Genomic DNA, 14,333 nt, shown 5'->3' with positions numbered 1-14,333 from the left:
TGTCTTCATTATCTTCCTTATATGTCACTTTTTTTTTTTTTTAACTGCAAAGAATATCTTCTTTTATATATCACTAGCTGTGAATTTTTGTCATGAGTTGTTACATAAATGCTGCCTAGGGCCATTATCCAAATGGCATGACCATTTTGTGTCCACAATTCACTTCTGTATTGACAGAATTTTCTCTTTTTTTTTTGAGACAGAGTCTCACTCTGTTGCCCAGGCTTGAGTGCAGTGGCGTGATCTCCGCTCACTGCAACCTCCCCCTCCCAGGTTCAAGCAATTCTCCTGACTCAGCCTCCCTAGTAGCTGGGATTACAAGTACTCACCACCACGCCAGGCTAATGTTTGTATTTTTTAATTTTTTTATTTTTGAGATGGAGTCTCGCTCTGTCGCCCAGGCTGGAGTGCAGTGGCGCAATCTCGGCTCACTGCAAGCTCCGCCTCCTGGATTCACGCCATTCTCCTGCCTCAGCCTCCTGAGTAGCTGGGACTACAGGCACCTGCCACCACGCCCAGCTAATTTTTTGTATTTTTAGTAGAGACGGGGTTTCACCGTGTTAACCAGGATGATGATCTCCGTCTCCTGACCTCGTGATCCACCTGCCTTGGCCTCCCAAAGTGCTGGGATTACAGGCGTGAGCCACCGCGCCCGGCCTACAGTGAGATTTTTAAGAGACATTTTCCATGTCCACAGCCTATTGTAAATGCTGTACCACTTTCTCTTCTAACTGCTTTCTTTTGCCTGCAAGAGGAGTTCGAATAAAATAAATGTTTTGCTTGGTTTCTTTGATGTCCTGGATTTTCTGTAGTTCTTTATTTTTCTTCAATCTGTTCATTATACATTTAGCTTGGCGTTTCTTTTTTTATTTTAAGTTCTGGGATACATGTGCAGAACATGCAGGTTTGTTACACAGGTATACATGTGCCATGGTGGTTTGATGCATCTACCAACTAGGTAGGTGCATCAATTAGGTATTTATCATAATGCTCTCCCTCCCCTTGCCCCCCACCCCACAACAGGCCCCAGTGTGTGATGTTCCCCTCCCTGTGTCCATGCGTTCTCATTGTTCAAATCCAACTTATGAGTGAGAACATGTGGTGTTTAGTTTTCTGTGCCTGTGTTAGTTTGTGGAGAATAATAGCTTCAAGTTTCATCTGTGTCCCTGCAAAGGACATGAACTCATTTTTTTTTTTAAGGCTGCCTTTTTTTTTTTTTTTTTTTTTTGGAGACAGAGTCTGTCTCTGTGGCGCCCAGGCTGGAGTGCAGTGGTGTGATCTCAGCTACCCGCAACCTTCGCCTCCTGGGTTCAAGTGATTCTCCTGCCTCAGCCTCCTGAGTAGCTAGGATTACAGGTGTATGCCACCACACCTAGCTAATTTTTGTATTTTTAGTAGAGAGGGTTTCACCATGTTGGTCAGGCTGGTCTCGAGCTCCTGACCTCAGGTGATCCATCCACCTCAGCCTCCCAGAGTGCTGCGATTACAGGCGTGAGCCACCGCGTCTGGCCAGCTTGGCATTTCTGTTTAATTTCTTCAGCTCTCTTAATTGCATCAATAGTTTTATTCCATAGGGCTTGCTGGTGTTTGATAGGTTCATTTCTACGTTTTTCGAATTCAAATGAATGATCCACTGTAAGCTCTTTACCAGGAATGTTTTAGTCCACTTGACTCTGCAAGAATTGCATCTGTTTTAAAGTTTTTATGACATTTGGATTTTCAAACTCTGAACACATCGTAGTCATTGAGAACAAACATCATGCTGTGGCTAGGGTAGATGGGCCCTAAACAGAAATACCACTTTTCATACACACATTGAACCTTTGTAGGTCCCCACCGACCAAAAGCCAAGTTTGAGAGGAAGTCTTTTTTTTTTTTTTTTTTTTTTTTGAGACAGAGTCTCGCTCTGTCGCCCGGGCTGGAGTGCAGTGGCAGGATCTCAGCTCACTGCAAGCTCCACCTCCTGGGTTCCTGCCATTCTCCTGCCTCAGCCTCCCGAGTAGCTGGGACTACAGGCGCCTGCCACCTCGCCCGGCTAGATTTTTGTATTTTTTAGTAGATATGGGGTTTCACCGTGTTAGCCAGGATGGTCTCGATCTCCTGACCTCCTGATCCGCCCTCCTCGGTCTCCTAAAGTGCTGGGATTACAAACGTGAGCCACTGCGCCTGGCCCCCTTTTTTTTCCTAAAAAAAAAAAAAAACATGTAGAGAGATGATTTGAGCTCATGCTCTCTGATGTCATTTTTTGGAGGGGAACCTTCTTAAAGGTTCCTTCACTGAATCTTCTGCTCACGGAGCAGGAGTGTTGTTGGAGACAAATGTACATTCAGAGGATGTGTTCCGATAGCTCTGCAGGTTTATTTGCTTATTTCTTGACTGCACACCCAGGAGTTTGTGCTAATCTGTAATGTCTTCCCCTTGGCTTACAAAAAAATAGCATCGTTGTCTCCATGTAGTCAGTGGGATTTATGGAGCACTTACTGTGCGCTAAGCCCCATGCCAGGCACTTGGATAAGGAGACGAGTTTGTTTTAGGAGGTCCTTCCCTTAAGGAACTCACACTTAGGAGGAGAGAAACGTGGACCCACAGGCCCCTATGAGCAGCAGAGGCATCAGAGCCGCTTCCCACGTCTCACTACGACCCTGTTAGGTGAACCTTCCTTGCTTGCTTGATGCTTGATTTTTAAAATTGAGATATAATTCATATGCATTACCATTCACCCTTTTAAAGTATACAATTCAGTGGTTTTTATTATATGCACAAGGTTTTGCGTTCAACTCTTATCAGATGAGAACACCTATGCCCGTCAACAACCACGCTCCATCCCTCTCCCCCAGGCCCCGGCAACCACAAATCTACTTTGTAGCTCTTTGAATTTGCCTATTCTACACATTTTGTATAAAAGGAACCGTTTGGCAGGGTGCAGTGGCTCGTGCTTATAACCCCAACTCTTTGGGAGGCCCAGGCCGGTGGATTGCTTGAGCTCAGGGGTTCAAGACCAGCTTGGGCAACATGGTGAAAGTACAAAATGTAGCTGGGCGTGGTAGTGCATGCCTGTAGTCCCAACTACTTGTGGGGGCTGAGGCAGGAGGATTACTTGAGCCCAGGAAGTTGAGGCTGCAGGATTCCAGCCTGGGCGACAAAGTGAGATCCTATCTCAAATAAAATAATTTTAAAAATATAAAAATAAAAGGAACTCTACAATATGTAGTCTTTTGTGTCTGGCTTCTTTGATATACTGTGATGTTTTTAAGGCTTATCTATGTTGTAGCACATACCAGTACTTCATTCTTTTATATGGGTGAATAATATTCCATTATATGGCTGTTTCATGTTTTGTTTATTCATCATCAATTGATAAACCTTTGGGTCATTCCCACCTTTTGGGTATTGTGAATAATGCTGCTATAAATATTTGTGTACAGGTTTCTGTGTGAAGACGTTTTCAGTTCTGTCCCTGTATATGCCTAGGAGTGGAATTGCTGGGTCACATGGTAGATTAATGTTGACCTTTTTTTTTTTTTTTTTTTTTTGAGACAAAGTCTCGCTCTGTCTCCCAGGCTGGAGTGCAGTGGCGAGATCTTGGCTTGCTGCAAGCTCCACCTCCCGGGTTCACACCATTCTCCTGCCTCAGCCTCCCAAGTAGCTGAGACTATAGGCATCTGCCACCACGCCCGGCTAATTTTTTGTATTTTCAGTAGAGACAGGGTTTCACTGTGTTAGCCAGGATGGTCTCCATCTCCTGACCTCGTGATCCGCCCGCCTCGGCCTCCCGAAGTGCTGGGATTTCAGGCGGGAGCCACCGCGCCCGGCCGATGTTGAACTTTTTAAAGAGCTGCCAAGTTGTTTTCTCAAACAGCCGCACGATTTTATATTTCTATCAGCAGCGTATGAGGATCTGATTACCCCCATATCTTTGTGAACATTTATTATTGTTTGTTTTGTTTTGTGTTTTGAGACAGGGTCTCACTCTGTCCCCCAGGCTGAAGTGCAGTGGCGTGATCATGACTATGGTCCACTGTGGCCTCAACCTTCCAGGGCTCAGGTGATCCTCCCACCTCAGCCTCCCAAGTAGCTGTGACCACAGGTGCAGCCACCGCACCCAACTAATTTTTGTATTTTTTGTAGAGACAGGGTCTTGCTCAGGTTGGTCTCAAACTCCTGAGCGCAACCCATCTGCTCACCTGAGTCTCTCAAAGTGCTTGGATTATAGGTATAAGCCATGGCACCTGGTGTTATCTGTCTTTTTTAATTTAAAGTGGTATCTTGGTGTGATTTTGATTTGCATTTCTCTGATGATGAATATGTTGACCATATTTCCATGTGCTTATTGGCCATTTAAAAACATTTTTTTTTTTCTAAATAGAGATGGCATTTCCCTATGTTGCCCAGACTGGTCTCGAACTCCTGACCTCAAGCAATCCGTCTGCCTTGGCCTCCAAAAGTATTGGGATTACAGGCATCAGCCACCATGCCCGACCCTATTGGCCATTTGTATGTCTTCTTTGGAAAAATGCCTATTCAAATACTTTACCAGTTTTGTTTTGTTATTTTATTTTATTTGAGATGCCCAGGCTGGAGTGCAATGGCGATCTTGGCTCACCACAACCTCCACCTCCTGGGTTCAAGTGATTCTCCTGCCTCAGACTCACGACTAGCTGGGATTATAGGCATGCGCCACCATGCCCGACTAATTTTGTATTTTTAGTAGAGACGAGGTTGCTCCATGTTGGTCAGGTTGGTCTGGAACTCTCAACCTTAGGTGATCCGCCTGCCTCAGCCTCCCAAAGCACTGGGATTACAGGCATGAGCCACCGCGCCTGGCCCGCTTTTTTTTTTTTTTTTTAAGAGACAAGATCTTGCTCTGTTGCCCAGGCTGGAGTGCAGTGGTACAATCATAGATCATTGTAGTCTCAAATTCCTCAGCTCAAATGATCCTCCTGCCTCAGCCTCCTGAGTACCTAGGACTATAGCCAGGTGGCACCATGCCTGGCTAAATTTTTTTTTTTTTTTTGAGACGGAGTTTTGCTCTTGTCGCACAGGCTGGAGTGCAGTGGCACGATCTCAGCCCACTGCAATCTTGGCCTCCTGGGTTAGAGCAATTCTCCTGCCTCAGCCTCCTGAATAGCTGGAATTATAGGTGCCTGCCACCATGCCCTGCTAATGTTTTGTATTTTTAGTAGAGACGGAGGTTCGCCATGTTGGGCAGGATGGTCTTGAGCTCCTGAACTCGTGATCTGCCTGCTTGGCCTCCCAAAGTGCTAGGATTACAGGGGTGAGCCACCCGCGCCCAGCCAATTTTTAACATTTTGTAGAGATGGGGGTCTCCGTATGTTGTCTTGGCTGGTCTCAAACTCCTGCAGTGTGGTGGTTCATGTTTTGTAATCCTAGCACTTTGGAAGGCAGAGGCAGGAGGACTGCTTGAGGCCAGAAGTTTGACACCAACCTGGGCAACATAGCAAGACTCAGTCTCAACAACAAAAATAATATGAATTAAAAAAAAAAAAAAGACAATGAAACTAAGGCAGAAAGAGGTTAAATAGTGTGCCTGAGTGGTTAAGCCCAATTCACATCCCTGAGGAAGTGCAGGTGATCAGTAAACATCTGAAAAGATGTTCAACTGCCTTAGAGGTCAAGGAGCTGAAATGTAAACACCAACAGCACTAAGGGCACTAATTTTTCCTTCATCCAGTGGGGCTAAATTTGCAAAGGCTTGGTGGTGGGGACTGATCCACACATGCCCTGCTGGTGGGAGCATGAATTGCTCCAAACTTTGGGAAAGCAATCTGGCAGAATGTATTATTATTATTATTATTATTTTGAGGTGGAGTCTTGCTCTGTCGCCTGGGCTGGAGTGCAGTGGCCAGATCTCAGCTCACTGCAAGCTCTGCCTCCCGGGTTTACACCATTCTCCTGCCTCAGCCTCCCGAGTAGCTGTGACTACAGGCACCTGCCACCATGCCCGGCTAGTTTTTTTGTATTTTTTAGTAGAGACGGGGTTTCACCGTGTTAGCCAGCATGGTCTCGATCTCCTGAGCTCGTGATCCGCCCATCTCGGCCTCCCAAAATGCTGGGATTACAGGCTTGAGCCACTGCGCCCGGCCAGAATGTATTATTAAAATGTTTATCACATACACCCTTAACCCTACTCCTCAGAAACAAAACCTCTGGAATATAAAGTTATATGTACAAAGATGTGCACTGCAGCATTCTATGAGAGGCAAAAAATTAGAAGCTTTCTGAATATTTATCAAGGGAGAACGGCTGGGTACATTACAGTACATTCACATTCTGCAGCCATCACATAAGCTAAGATCTAGATGTACTGTATCTGGAGAGATATCTACAAAATATATATTTTTGAGGCGGAGTCTTGCTCTGTTGCCCAGGCTGGAGTGCAATGATGTGATCTTGGCTCACTGCAACCTCTGCCTCCTGGGTGCAAGTGATTCTCCTGCCTCAGACTCCCGCGTAGCTGGAACTACAGGCGCCCACCACCGCTCCTGGCTAATTTTTTTATTTTTAGTAGAGACGGGGTTTTGCCATGTTGGTCAAGGTGGTTTTGAACTCCTGACCTCAGGTGATCCGCCCGCCTCAGCCTCCCAAAGTGCTAGGATTACTGGTGTGAGCCACTGCACTCGGCCTATTAAATATTTTTTTTTTTTTGAGACGGAGTCTCGCTCTGTCTCCTGGGCTGGAGTGCAGTGGCCGGATCTCAGCTCACTGTAAGCTCCGCCTCCCGGGTTCCCGCCATTCTCCTGCCTCAGCCTCCTGAGTAGCTGGCACTACAGGCGCCCGCTACCTCGCCTGGCTAGTTTTTGTTTTTGTATTTTTTAGTAGAGACGGGGTTTCACCATGTTAGCCAGGATGGTCTTGATCTCCTGACCTCGTGATCCGCCCGTCTCGGCCTCCCAAAGTGCTGGGATTACAGGCTTGAGTCACCGCGCCCGGCCTAAATATTTTTTAATGAAAGAAACAACTTACTAATACTTTGTATAGTAGTTATGTGTTTTCATGTTTTATATTCATATACAGTGATGCTCAATGGGAATTTCGCAAATCCAGGCGCCATGTGGCAATGGCTGAAGTATATTTTTGGGTTATCATGTCAGGGAAGTGCTAATGATACAGGTTTTTTTTGTTGTTTTTTTGAGACGGAGTCTCGCTCTGTCACCCAGGCTGGAGTGCAGTGGCCGGATCTCAGCTTACTGCACGCTCCGCCCCCCCGGGTTCATGCCATTCTCATGCCTCAGCCTCCCGAGTAGCTGGGACTACAGGTGCCCGCCACCTTGCCCGGCTAGTTTTTTGTATTTTTTAGTAGAGACGGGGTTTCACCGTGTTAGCCAGATGGTCTCGATCTCCTGACCTTGTGATCCACCCGCCTCGGCCTCCCAAAGTGCTGGGATTACAGGCATGAGGCACCGGGCCTAGCCGACATAGGGTTAAATCCTACAATGCACAACCTCCCTCAAAGAATTATCAACCCAAGATGTCAGTTGTGCTGAAGTTGAGAAACCCTGGCATAGGGAAAGGAAAAAAAGAGTAAACGCCACACTGCTAGCTTTTTCCTTATGTATCTGTGCTGTTTGACTTACAATGTACATTTATTTTGACAACTAAAAAGTATCCTATAAAAATAATAGTAAGTTTATTGAGCTGGTAAAGACAATGATGGAGCAGAGGTGGCAGACCGTTCCCCAAGCCAACTGTCTCCAAAGGAGACCTGAGGGACTGGGTGTGAGTGAAGAGTGGTGGGAGGTGGAAGCAGCAGGGGATGAGCAGGGATATCAGGGGAGCCTGGCCCTGACCTTGGAGCTCACTCCCACAATTTAAATAATCCGAGTGAGGCTGGGGTTTTCCTGAGTTGGATGAGGGCCTGCAAAAATTTCCTATTATTAGGCAAGCCTACTACGAGAATGAGAAGCCTAAACTCAATTTCCATTTTATAGCCTGGAGTAAATCATTTCTGGTCAGCAGGGAATCATAACATATCAGAGCTGAATATGATATGTTCATATCATATTCACTGGTTTGCTGAGGGGCAAGTGAGTAGGTGTTCCTCAGGAAAGGGTTTTGTGGTCAATTAAGAAGGGAAACTCTGGCTTAAACTACAGGTAAATTAAGTAAGAGGTCTTTGCTGCAAGCCTAATCAGAGCCTTTATTATGCTAGCATCCATCTCCAAAAGGGTGGTCATCAAATGCAGGATCTCCCTGTCTCGACCAAGTCCTTTTTCTTGAGATGGTATCTTGAGACTTGGATGGCATGGAATACACTTTGGGAAATACTAACCTAGTTGAACAACAGTTTCACTGATGTAGAAATGGTGGCCCAAAGGATAAAAAGTGGCTGAACTAGCCACTTTCCAGACCAATGCTTTTTTCTCCTGCCAAACACCTTAACCACAGTTGCAAATTAACTATAGATCCTTGGGGAACGTTCCTCAGAATTTTTCCCCAATTCAATTTGGAGGGGTTGCAGTGGAGGTGAGGGAGAAGGGAGTAACAGTGAAGCCATTCAAAGCAAAAACCATCTTTAAAGAAATTTTGGCCTTAGAATACAGGTTTTTTTTTTTTTTTAATTGGTGGAGGGGGCACCCAGGAAGACCACACGTGCTCCTGTGAAGCAATGCTCCACCACCTCCTTTTGAAAATATCATAGCCTGCATGAGACAGGTGGGAGCACCTGAGCCTTCAATTCTCCCCAAGTTGCCTCCAGTGGATCTCACTGGGCCAGGAGAAGCCTTATAAACTGGTTTTGTATATTTTATCCAAGTAGTAAATTTACTAAAATTCCTGGATCCTACTATATACCAGACCTCTGCAAGGCATTGGAGATTCAATGATGAGCATAATTCCCACTCGAACGGGATTTTTCTATCTGGCAAGGAAACTCAGATACTGCATGCAGCCGGCCTGTCACAGGGCTATACTGACTAAAGCTCACCCTAAGAAATTTGCACATCTTAGCCTGGCGGCAACAGCAAGCTATTGCTGTTGAAACGGATGACGTTTTCCGTTTCAAACAAGGAACTCCAGTCACAGCAGGCTCTGACTCCATTTCCTGTTATCAATTCCCCTTCCTGCTCCTCCTCCCTTAGGAGCCTCGAAAAAGAGTGGCCACTTCCTCCACATCAGCAGGGCCTTGGTCCTGGTAGGGGGTCCCGCCCCCGGCCCTGTCCTCCTCCCCAGGCCGGGACCTCCGCGCCTCCTACACACAGTACAACTAACAGGAAAGTGGGCCAGGACTGCAGGTAGCTCCCGTCCAATGCGACAGGCTCGCGACGGCTCACTCACTGCCACGAGAACCAGCCCTGCCACTAACCAGCCTAGTAAGGAACGCAGCGATCTTTAGGAGCCCACTTCTAAATTCAAATCATTTGGGTTTCAGTAAGTCTCCTGACAGACGGGGACTTAATGACTTCCATCAGCAGCCTCAACGTTTGCAGAACACGGACTACCGGGCCAGACACGTAGGCACTCCAATGCGGTTCAGCCGTTTGAGCTCCAGGGACCAAAATGACTTTCCCACCTCCCAGCTTTACTAAAGAGCAAACCCGCCTCCAAGCCTCAGCCACTGCGCGGTGCAGGAAGAGGCAGAGCTGGGCATGCGCAGCTTCCGTCCCCGCCACAGTCGTGGGAGTGGGCGGGCTCGAGGGCTGGGAGGAAGCGGAAAGCTGACCCGGAGGAGAAAGAATCCCGCCCCCGGAAGTTCTGCTTGTCTCCACAGCTTGTTCCCGGAACTGCTGCTACTAGTCGAGGACGCGATGGCTTCAAGGTTACTTCGCGGAGCTGGAGCGCTGGCCGCGCAGGCCCTGAGGGCTCGCGGCCCCAGTGGCGTGGCCGCGGTGCGCTCCATGGCATCTGCAGGTACTCGGCTCGCCGGGCGTGCCAGGGACCAGACTGTTGCCCTCCCAGGGTGGTCCCAGGGCGGCCAAGCGGGGCTTGCCGTGCAGCTTCTCGAGGTCCCAGTGGCCGCTTACGGCCCCGAGTGCCTCAGGTTCTGCAGGCATCTCCCTGTAATTCTGGACCGCTGCTCCTGCCGCCCCCCGAACTGACTCCGCTGCGAAAGTATCCTAAACAGAGGTGCCGGGTGACCTTGGGAGGGACCGGGACTGCCACTGGGATGGGGAGGGGTCCGGCCGCCCTTCAAACCTGCGCCCACCTCAAGCCGAGTGGGTTCTACATGCCTTTAGACAAATGTCGACAAATTGGCCTCGGTGGTTGGAGAAAGAAAAGCTCCTAGGCCGGGCGCGGTGGCTCACAACTGTAATCCCAGCACTTTGGGAGACTGAGGCGGGCAGATCACCTGAGGTCAGGAGTTCAAGACCAGCCTGGCCAACATGGTGAAACCCCGTCTTTACTAAAAATACAAAAATTAGCCGGGCGTGGTGGCACGCGCCTGTAATCCCAGCTACTCGGGAGGCTAAGGCAGGAGAATCGCTTAAACCCGGGAGGCTGAGGTTCCAGTGAGCCAACATAGCGCCAACATAGCGCCATTGCACTCCAGCCTGAGCAACAAGCGCAAAACTCCGTCTCAAAAAAACAAAAACAAAACTCCTCCCAGTGCTGTCGCTTGTGTGGATCGAGACTTGGTGGTTCTTAGGGGACCATGGATATGAGTAGCCTTTAGGAGCTTGTGAGCCCACTAAAGCTTATACAGAAGTTTCAGGGCGACATTTTCCTTGATCATTTCTGCTTGTAATTTTTCTGTCAGTCATTTCGGTCAGCGTCATAATTCACGTATCTTCTTTTTAGGTGGTGTTCCCACCGATGACGAGCAGGCGACTGGGTTGGAGAGGGAGATCATGCTGGCTGCAAGGAAGGGACTGGTAAGGAGAAACTCCCTTCTGTGTCTTCTGTGGAACTTACGGCCTTGGATCTATTCATAGTAGTCTCCTCTGTGGGAGTATTTGATCCAGGAAACTTGGCTTGTAGGAACAGTCCCCTGAGCTTCTGGAAGGTAGGGCTTATTTGGCATAATGGTTCAATTCTTGTTTTTTTTTTCAGGACCCATACAATGTACTGGCCCCAAAGGGAGCTTCAGGCACCAAGGAAGACCCTAATTTAGTCCCCTCCATCACCAACAAGAGAATAGTGGGCTGCATCTGTAAGTACCTCACCTCTATTTTTTATCCACTTGCTTAATATATCCTACAATACAGGAGTCTGTAAGCTGCCTCAGATCTTCAGTGTGTGAGTGCATGTTGGTAAGTTTCTGTAAGAGTCTTGACCCTCTCAAGCCTCATTATGCCTGATAGTTCATCCTTACTGGAAAGAAGCGCGGCACAGCAGTAAGACTGGCTCACTGGGATTGCGGCATGAAGGAGTACCCACCCAGCAAATATTTATTGTTGTACTGCTTCTATGCCAGGCATCATTTTAGACACTAGGAATACATACCAGAACGGACCCTGCTTTGCATTCTGCATAGGCAAAGGAATTGTTAGAATTTACAGCGACCCTAATACAAAGTCAGTTTACTCATAGGTGAACTCAGAGCCTCAATTTCTTCATCTGAAGAATGAGAGGAGGGCTTGAACTGATCTCTTAAGATGTCAACCGTAGGCTGCTTGTGTATCAGAGTTGTCTGAGGAAAAGATATTCATATTGAAAGGCTCCCTTTTTAGGCTGGATGACCCTCAACCACCTTTTTTCCCTTTTAGGTGAAGAGGACAATACCAGCGTCGTCTGGTTTTGGCTGCATGAAGGCGAGGCCCAGCGATGCCCCCGCTGTGGAGCCCATTACAGGCTGGTGCCCCACCAGCTGGCACACTGAGCGCCTGCACTAAGTTACTCAAAATGTGCTGTAAAGTTTCTTCTTTCCAGTAAAGACTAGCTGTTGCATTGGCTCCTTCTCCCATAGATGGCTGGTCTTACTTCTTTCCTGTATTCTTTGGAAGTCATGGAATATTCTTATTTTGGGAATAGCTATCTGTTAATACTAGCTTGTCATCCACTTAGTGAAAGTGTGTAACCAGTGTATAGTGCTTAGATTAATAATAAGAATAGATTGACATCCCGTAATGCAATGAATGGGACCACCTGGTATGAGAGAAGGGGGCGGGCTGAGGAGTCAGGCTGACTGGATTTCAAATATTGGCTCCATCATTTGGCTCTATCCCTGTAGACATGTTCTCAGAGGTCAAGTACAACTACAAAAAGGTAAATACCTTGTGAGGTATTTTACCTTGTGAGGTAAAAGCCTTGTGAGGCTTAATATGTAAAGAGCTGAGTGGATAGTAGGGCCTCACAGTATCGTCATAGAGACAGGGTGGCCTTGTGAAGAGAGTTTTGGGGATTTTGAAGTCTTGAGGGACCCAGGTGCAAAGTAAGAATTCATGGGGATACCAGCAGCAGAATTCAGAATATGAAATGATTTCAGAAATCACTGACCATGTTTCTTCAAATAAACTGGAAGAAGTCAGGGGGAAAAGGTAGGGAGATCATGTGGAGAAACAGATAAGGGAGAGACCAGTCAGCAGCATGCACGCCTTGTTCAGATCTTGATTTGGAAACAATTATAAAGGAAAAAAAATTGAGAAGAATTTGAACTCTGGACATTTGATATGTAGACATTTACTATACTTTCAGGTATTTATGTAGTGGTTTTTTGTTTTTTGTTTTTTTTGTTTTTTTTTTCCCCATGCTTGAGATATGCATGGGAATAAGGGAGGGGAGAAATGCCAAAAAAGCCCACTTCAGCTACTTCATACCTGTGACACCTTAGGACAAGTTAAAATCTCAAAAACCTCTTATCTACAAAATAGAAATACCTTTTCATTTTGTGTGGAGATTAGCCAGAGGTGGCTTCAGTTACTATCTTCACAAAATTAGTCCAAACTAGGTATTTCAGTGGGAGCTGATAGTCAGAGAAAAGCCCCTTCCCCTCATCTTGCCCATCCTGAAGGTGTAGTCAGAGCTATTGCTTCCATCCTTGTTGTTCAAGACCTGTTTCCAGGAAATGCCCAAGCACTGATCTGCCATTTGAGGCCCTTTCCTCTGGGAAGGGGAGCTGTCAGATAACCCCCAGAGAGATCTAACCCCTACACGCCCATGAGATTAGTCTGCTGTCACTAAACCCTCCCGTGTGGCTGGCCTGCCTTTCCCTTTCCACATCTGTTCGAACTCAAACTCTGCTGAGGGGGGACTTTTGACTTCCCACATCATTAATCCAATCTGTTTTCTCTCTCCCTCATCCCCAAGTCTTGTCTTGTCTTTTTTTTTTTTTTTGAGACGGAGTCTCGCTCTGTCTCCCAGGCTGGAGTGCAGTGGCGCGATCTCAGCTAACTGCAAGCTCCGCCTCCCGGGTTCCCGCCATTCTCCTGCCTCAGCCTCCTGAGTAGCTGGGACTACAGGCGCCCGCCACCGCGCCCTGCTAATTTTTTTGTATTTTTAGTAGAGATGGGGTTTCACCGTGGTCTCGATCTCCTGACCTTGTGATGCGCCCACCTCGGCCTCCCAAAGTGCTGGGATTACAGGCGTGAGCCACTGCGCCCGGCCTGCTTTTCTTTTTAAAAATTTAACCAATTTACTTGTAAAGAAAAATGGGCTGGGCATGGCGGCTCTGGCCTATAACCCCAACACTCTGGGGGGCTGAGGTGGAAGGACCACTTGAACCCAGGAGGTCGAGGCTTCAGTGAGCCATGACCGTGCCACTGCACTCCAGCCTGGGTAACAAAGCGAGACCCTGTCTCAAACCAAAAAAACAAGCGGAAAGAAAACTCTCCAGTACATTTGCAGACAGTGGCAGGCAGAATAATGATCCCCCAAAGATGTCCACATCATAAATCCCTAGAATCTGAATATGTTAGGTCACATAGCAAGGAGTAGAGACCGCAGATAGAATTCAGGTTGTTAATCAGCTGATCTTAGAATAGTGACTCCCAGATTATCCAGGTGGATCCAAAAAGCACAAAAGCGGCAGAACAGAATCAGAGACGTGACTCAGAATGGTCGGAGAAATGCAATGTTGGTGGCTTTGAAGATGGAGGAAGGGGCCCACGAGTCAAGGAAGGCAAATAGCCTCTAAAGCTGGGAAGAGCAAGGAAATGATACTCTAGTCTTCAGGAAGGAGCAAAGCCCTGCTGACACTTTGACTTCAGCCTAGTGAGACCCACATTAGACTTAGGAACAGTAAGATAATAAACTTGTGTTATTGGCCAGGCACGGTGGCTCAAGCCTGTAATCCCAGCACTTTGGGAGGCCGAGATGGGCAGATCACGAGGTCAGGAGATCAAGACCATCCTGGCTAACATGGTGAAACCCCGTCTATACTAAAAAATACAAAAAAAAACTAGCCGGGCCAGGTGGCGGGCACCTGTAGTCCCAGCTAC

General features: G+C 47.4%; 1 protein-coding gene and 1 pseudogene across 1 annotated transcript; one reads left to right on the top strand and one right to left on the bottom strand.

Annotated features, from left to right (window-relative positions):
• Positions 1-671: 671 nt before the first annotated feature.
• On the bottom strand, positions 672-7,942 carry LOC111542140 (annotated as a pseudogene).
• A 1,399-nt stretch (positions 7,943-9,341) lies between these two features.
• On the top strand, positions 9,342-11,862 carry LOC111542216 (cytochrome c oxidase subunit 5B, mitochondrial). The gene is made up of 4 exons (XM_023211454.1): positions 9,342-9,867; positions 10,756-10,829; positions 11,008-11,107; positions 11,664-11,862. The coding sequence occupies exons 1-4, from the start codon at positions 9,606-9,608 to the stop codon at positions 11,774-11,776; spliced, it is 549 nt and encodes a 182-aa protein (XP_023067222.1). The 5' UTR covers positions 9,342-9,605; the 3' UTR covers positions 11,777-11,862.
• The last annotated feature ends 2,471 nt before the right edge of the window (positions 11,863-14,333 follow it).

The sequence above is a fragment of the Piliocolobus tephrosceles genome, chromosome 15 (assembly GCF_002776525.5).
Source record: "Piliocolobus tephrosceles isolate RC106 chromosome 15, ASM277652v3, whole genome shotgun sequence".
Taxonomy (NCBI): Eukaryota; Metazoa; Chordata; class Mammalia; order Primates; family Cercopithecidae; genus Piliocolobus; species Piliocolobus tephrosceles.
This window is presented reverse-complemented; position numbering and strand designations above follow the sequence as displayed.

Excerpts from the sequence above, each read along its gene's own strand:
- LOC111542216 (XM_023211454.1), top strand. The coding sequence starts at position 9,606 with ATGCGCAGCTTCCGTCCCCGCCACAGTCGTGGGAGTGGGCGGGCTCGA. Across the intron at positions 10,830-11,007 it reads TGGCTGCAAGGAAGGGACTG|GACCCATACAATGTACTGGC; the intron begins GTAAGGAGAAAC and ends TTTTTTTTTCAG. Across the intron at positions 11,108-11,663 it reads GAGAATAGTGGGCTGCATCT|GTGAAGAGGACAATACCAGC; the intron begins GTAAGTACCTCA and ends TTTCCCTTTTAG.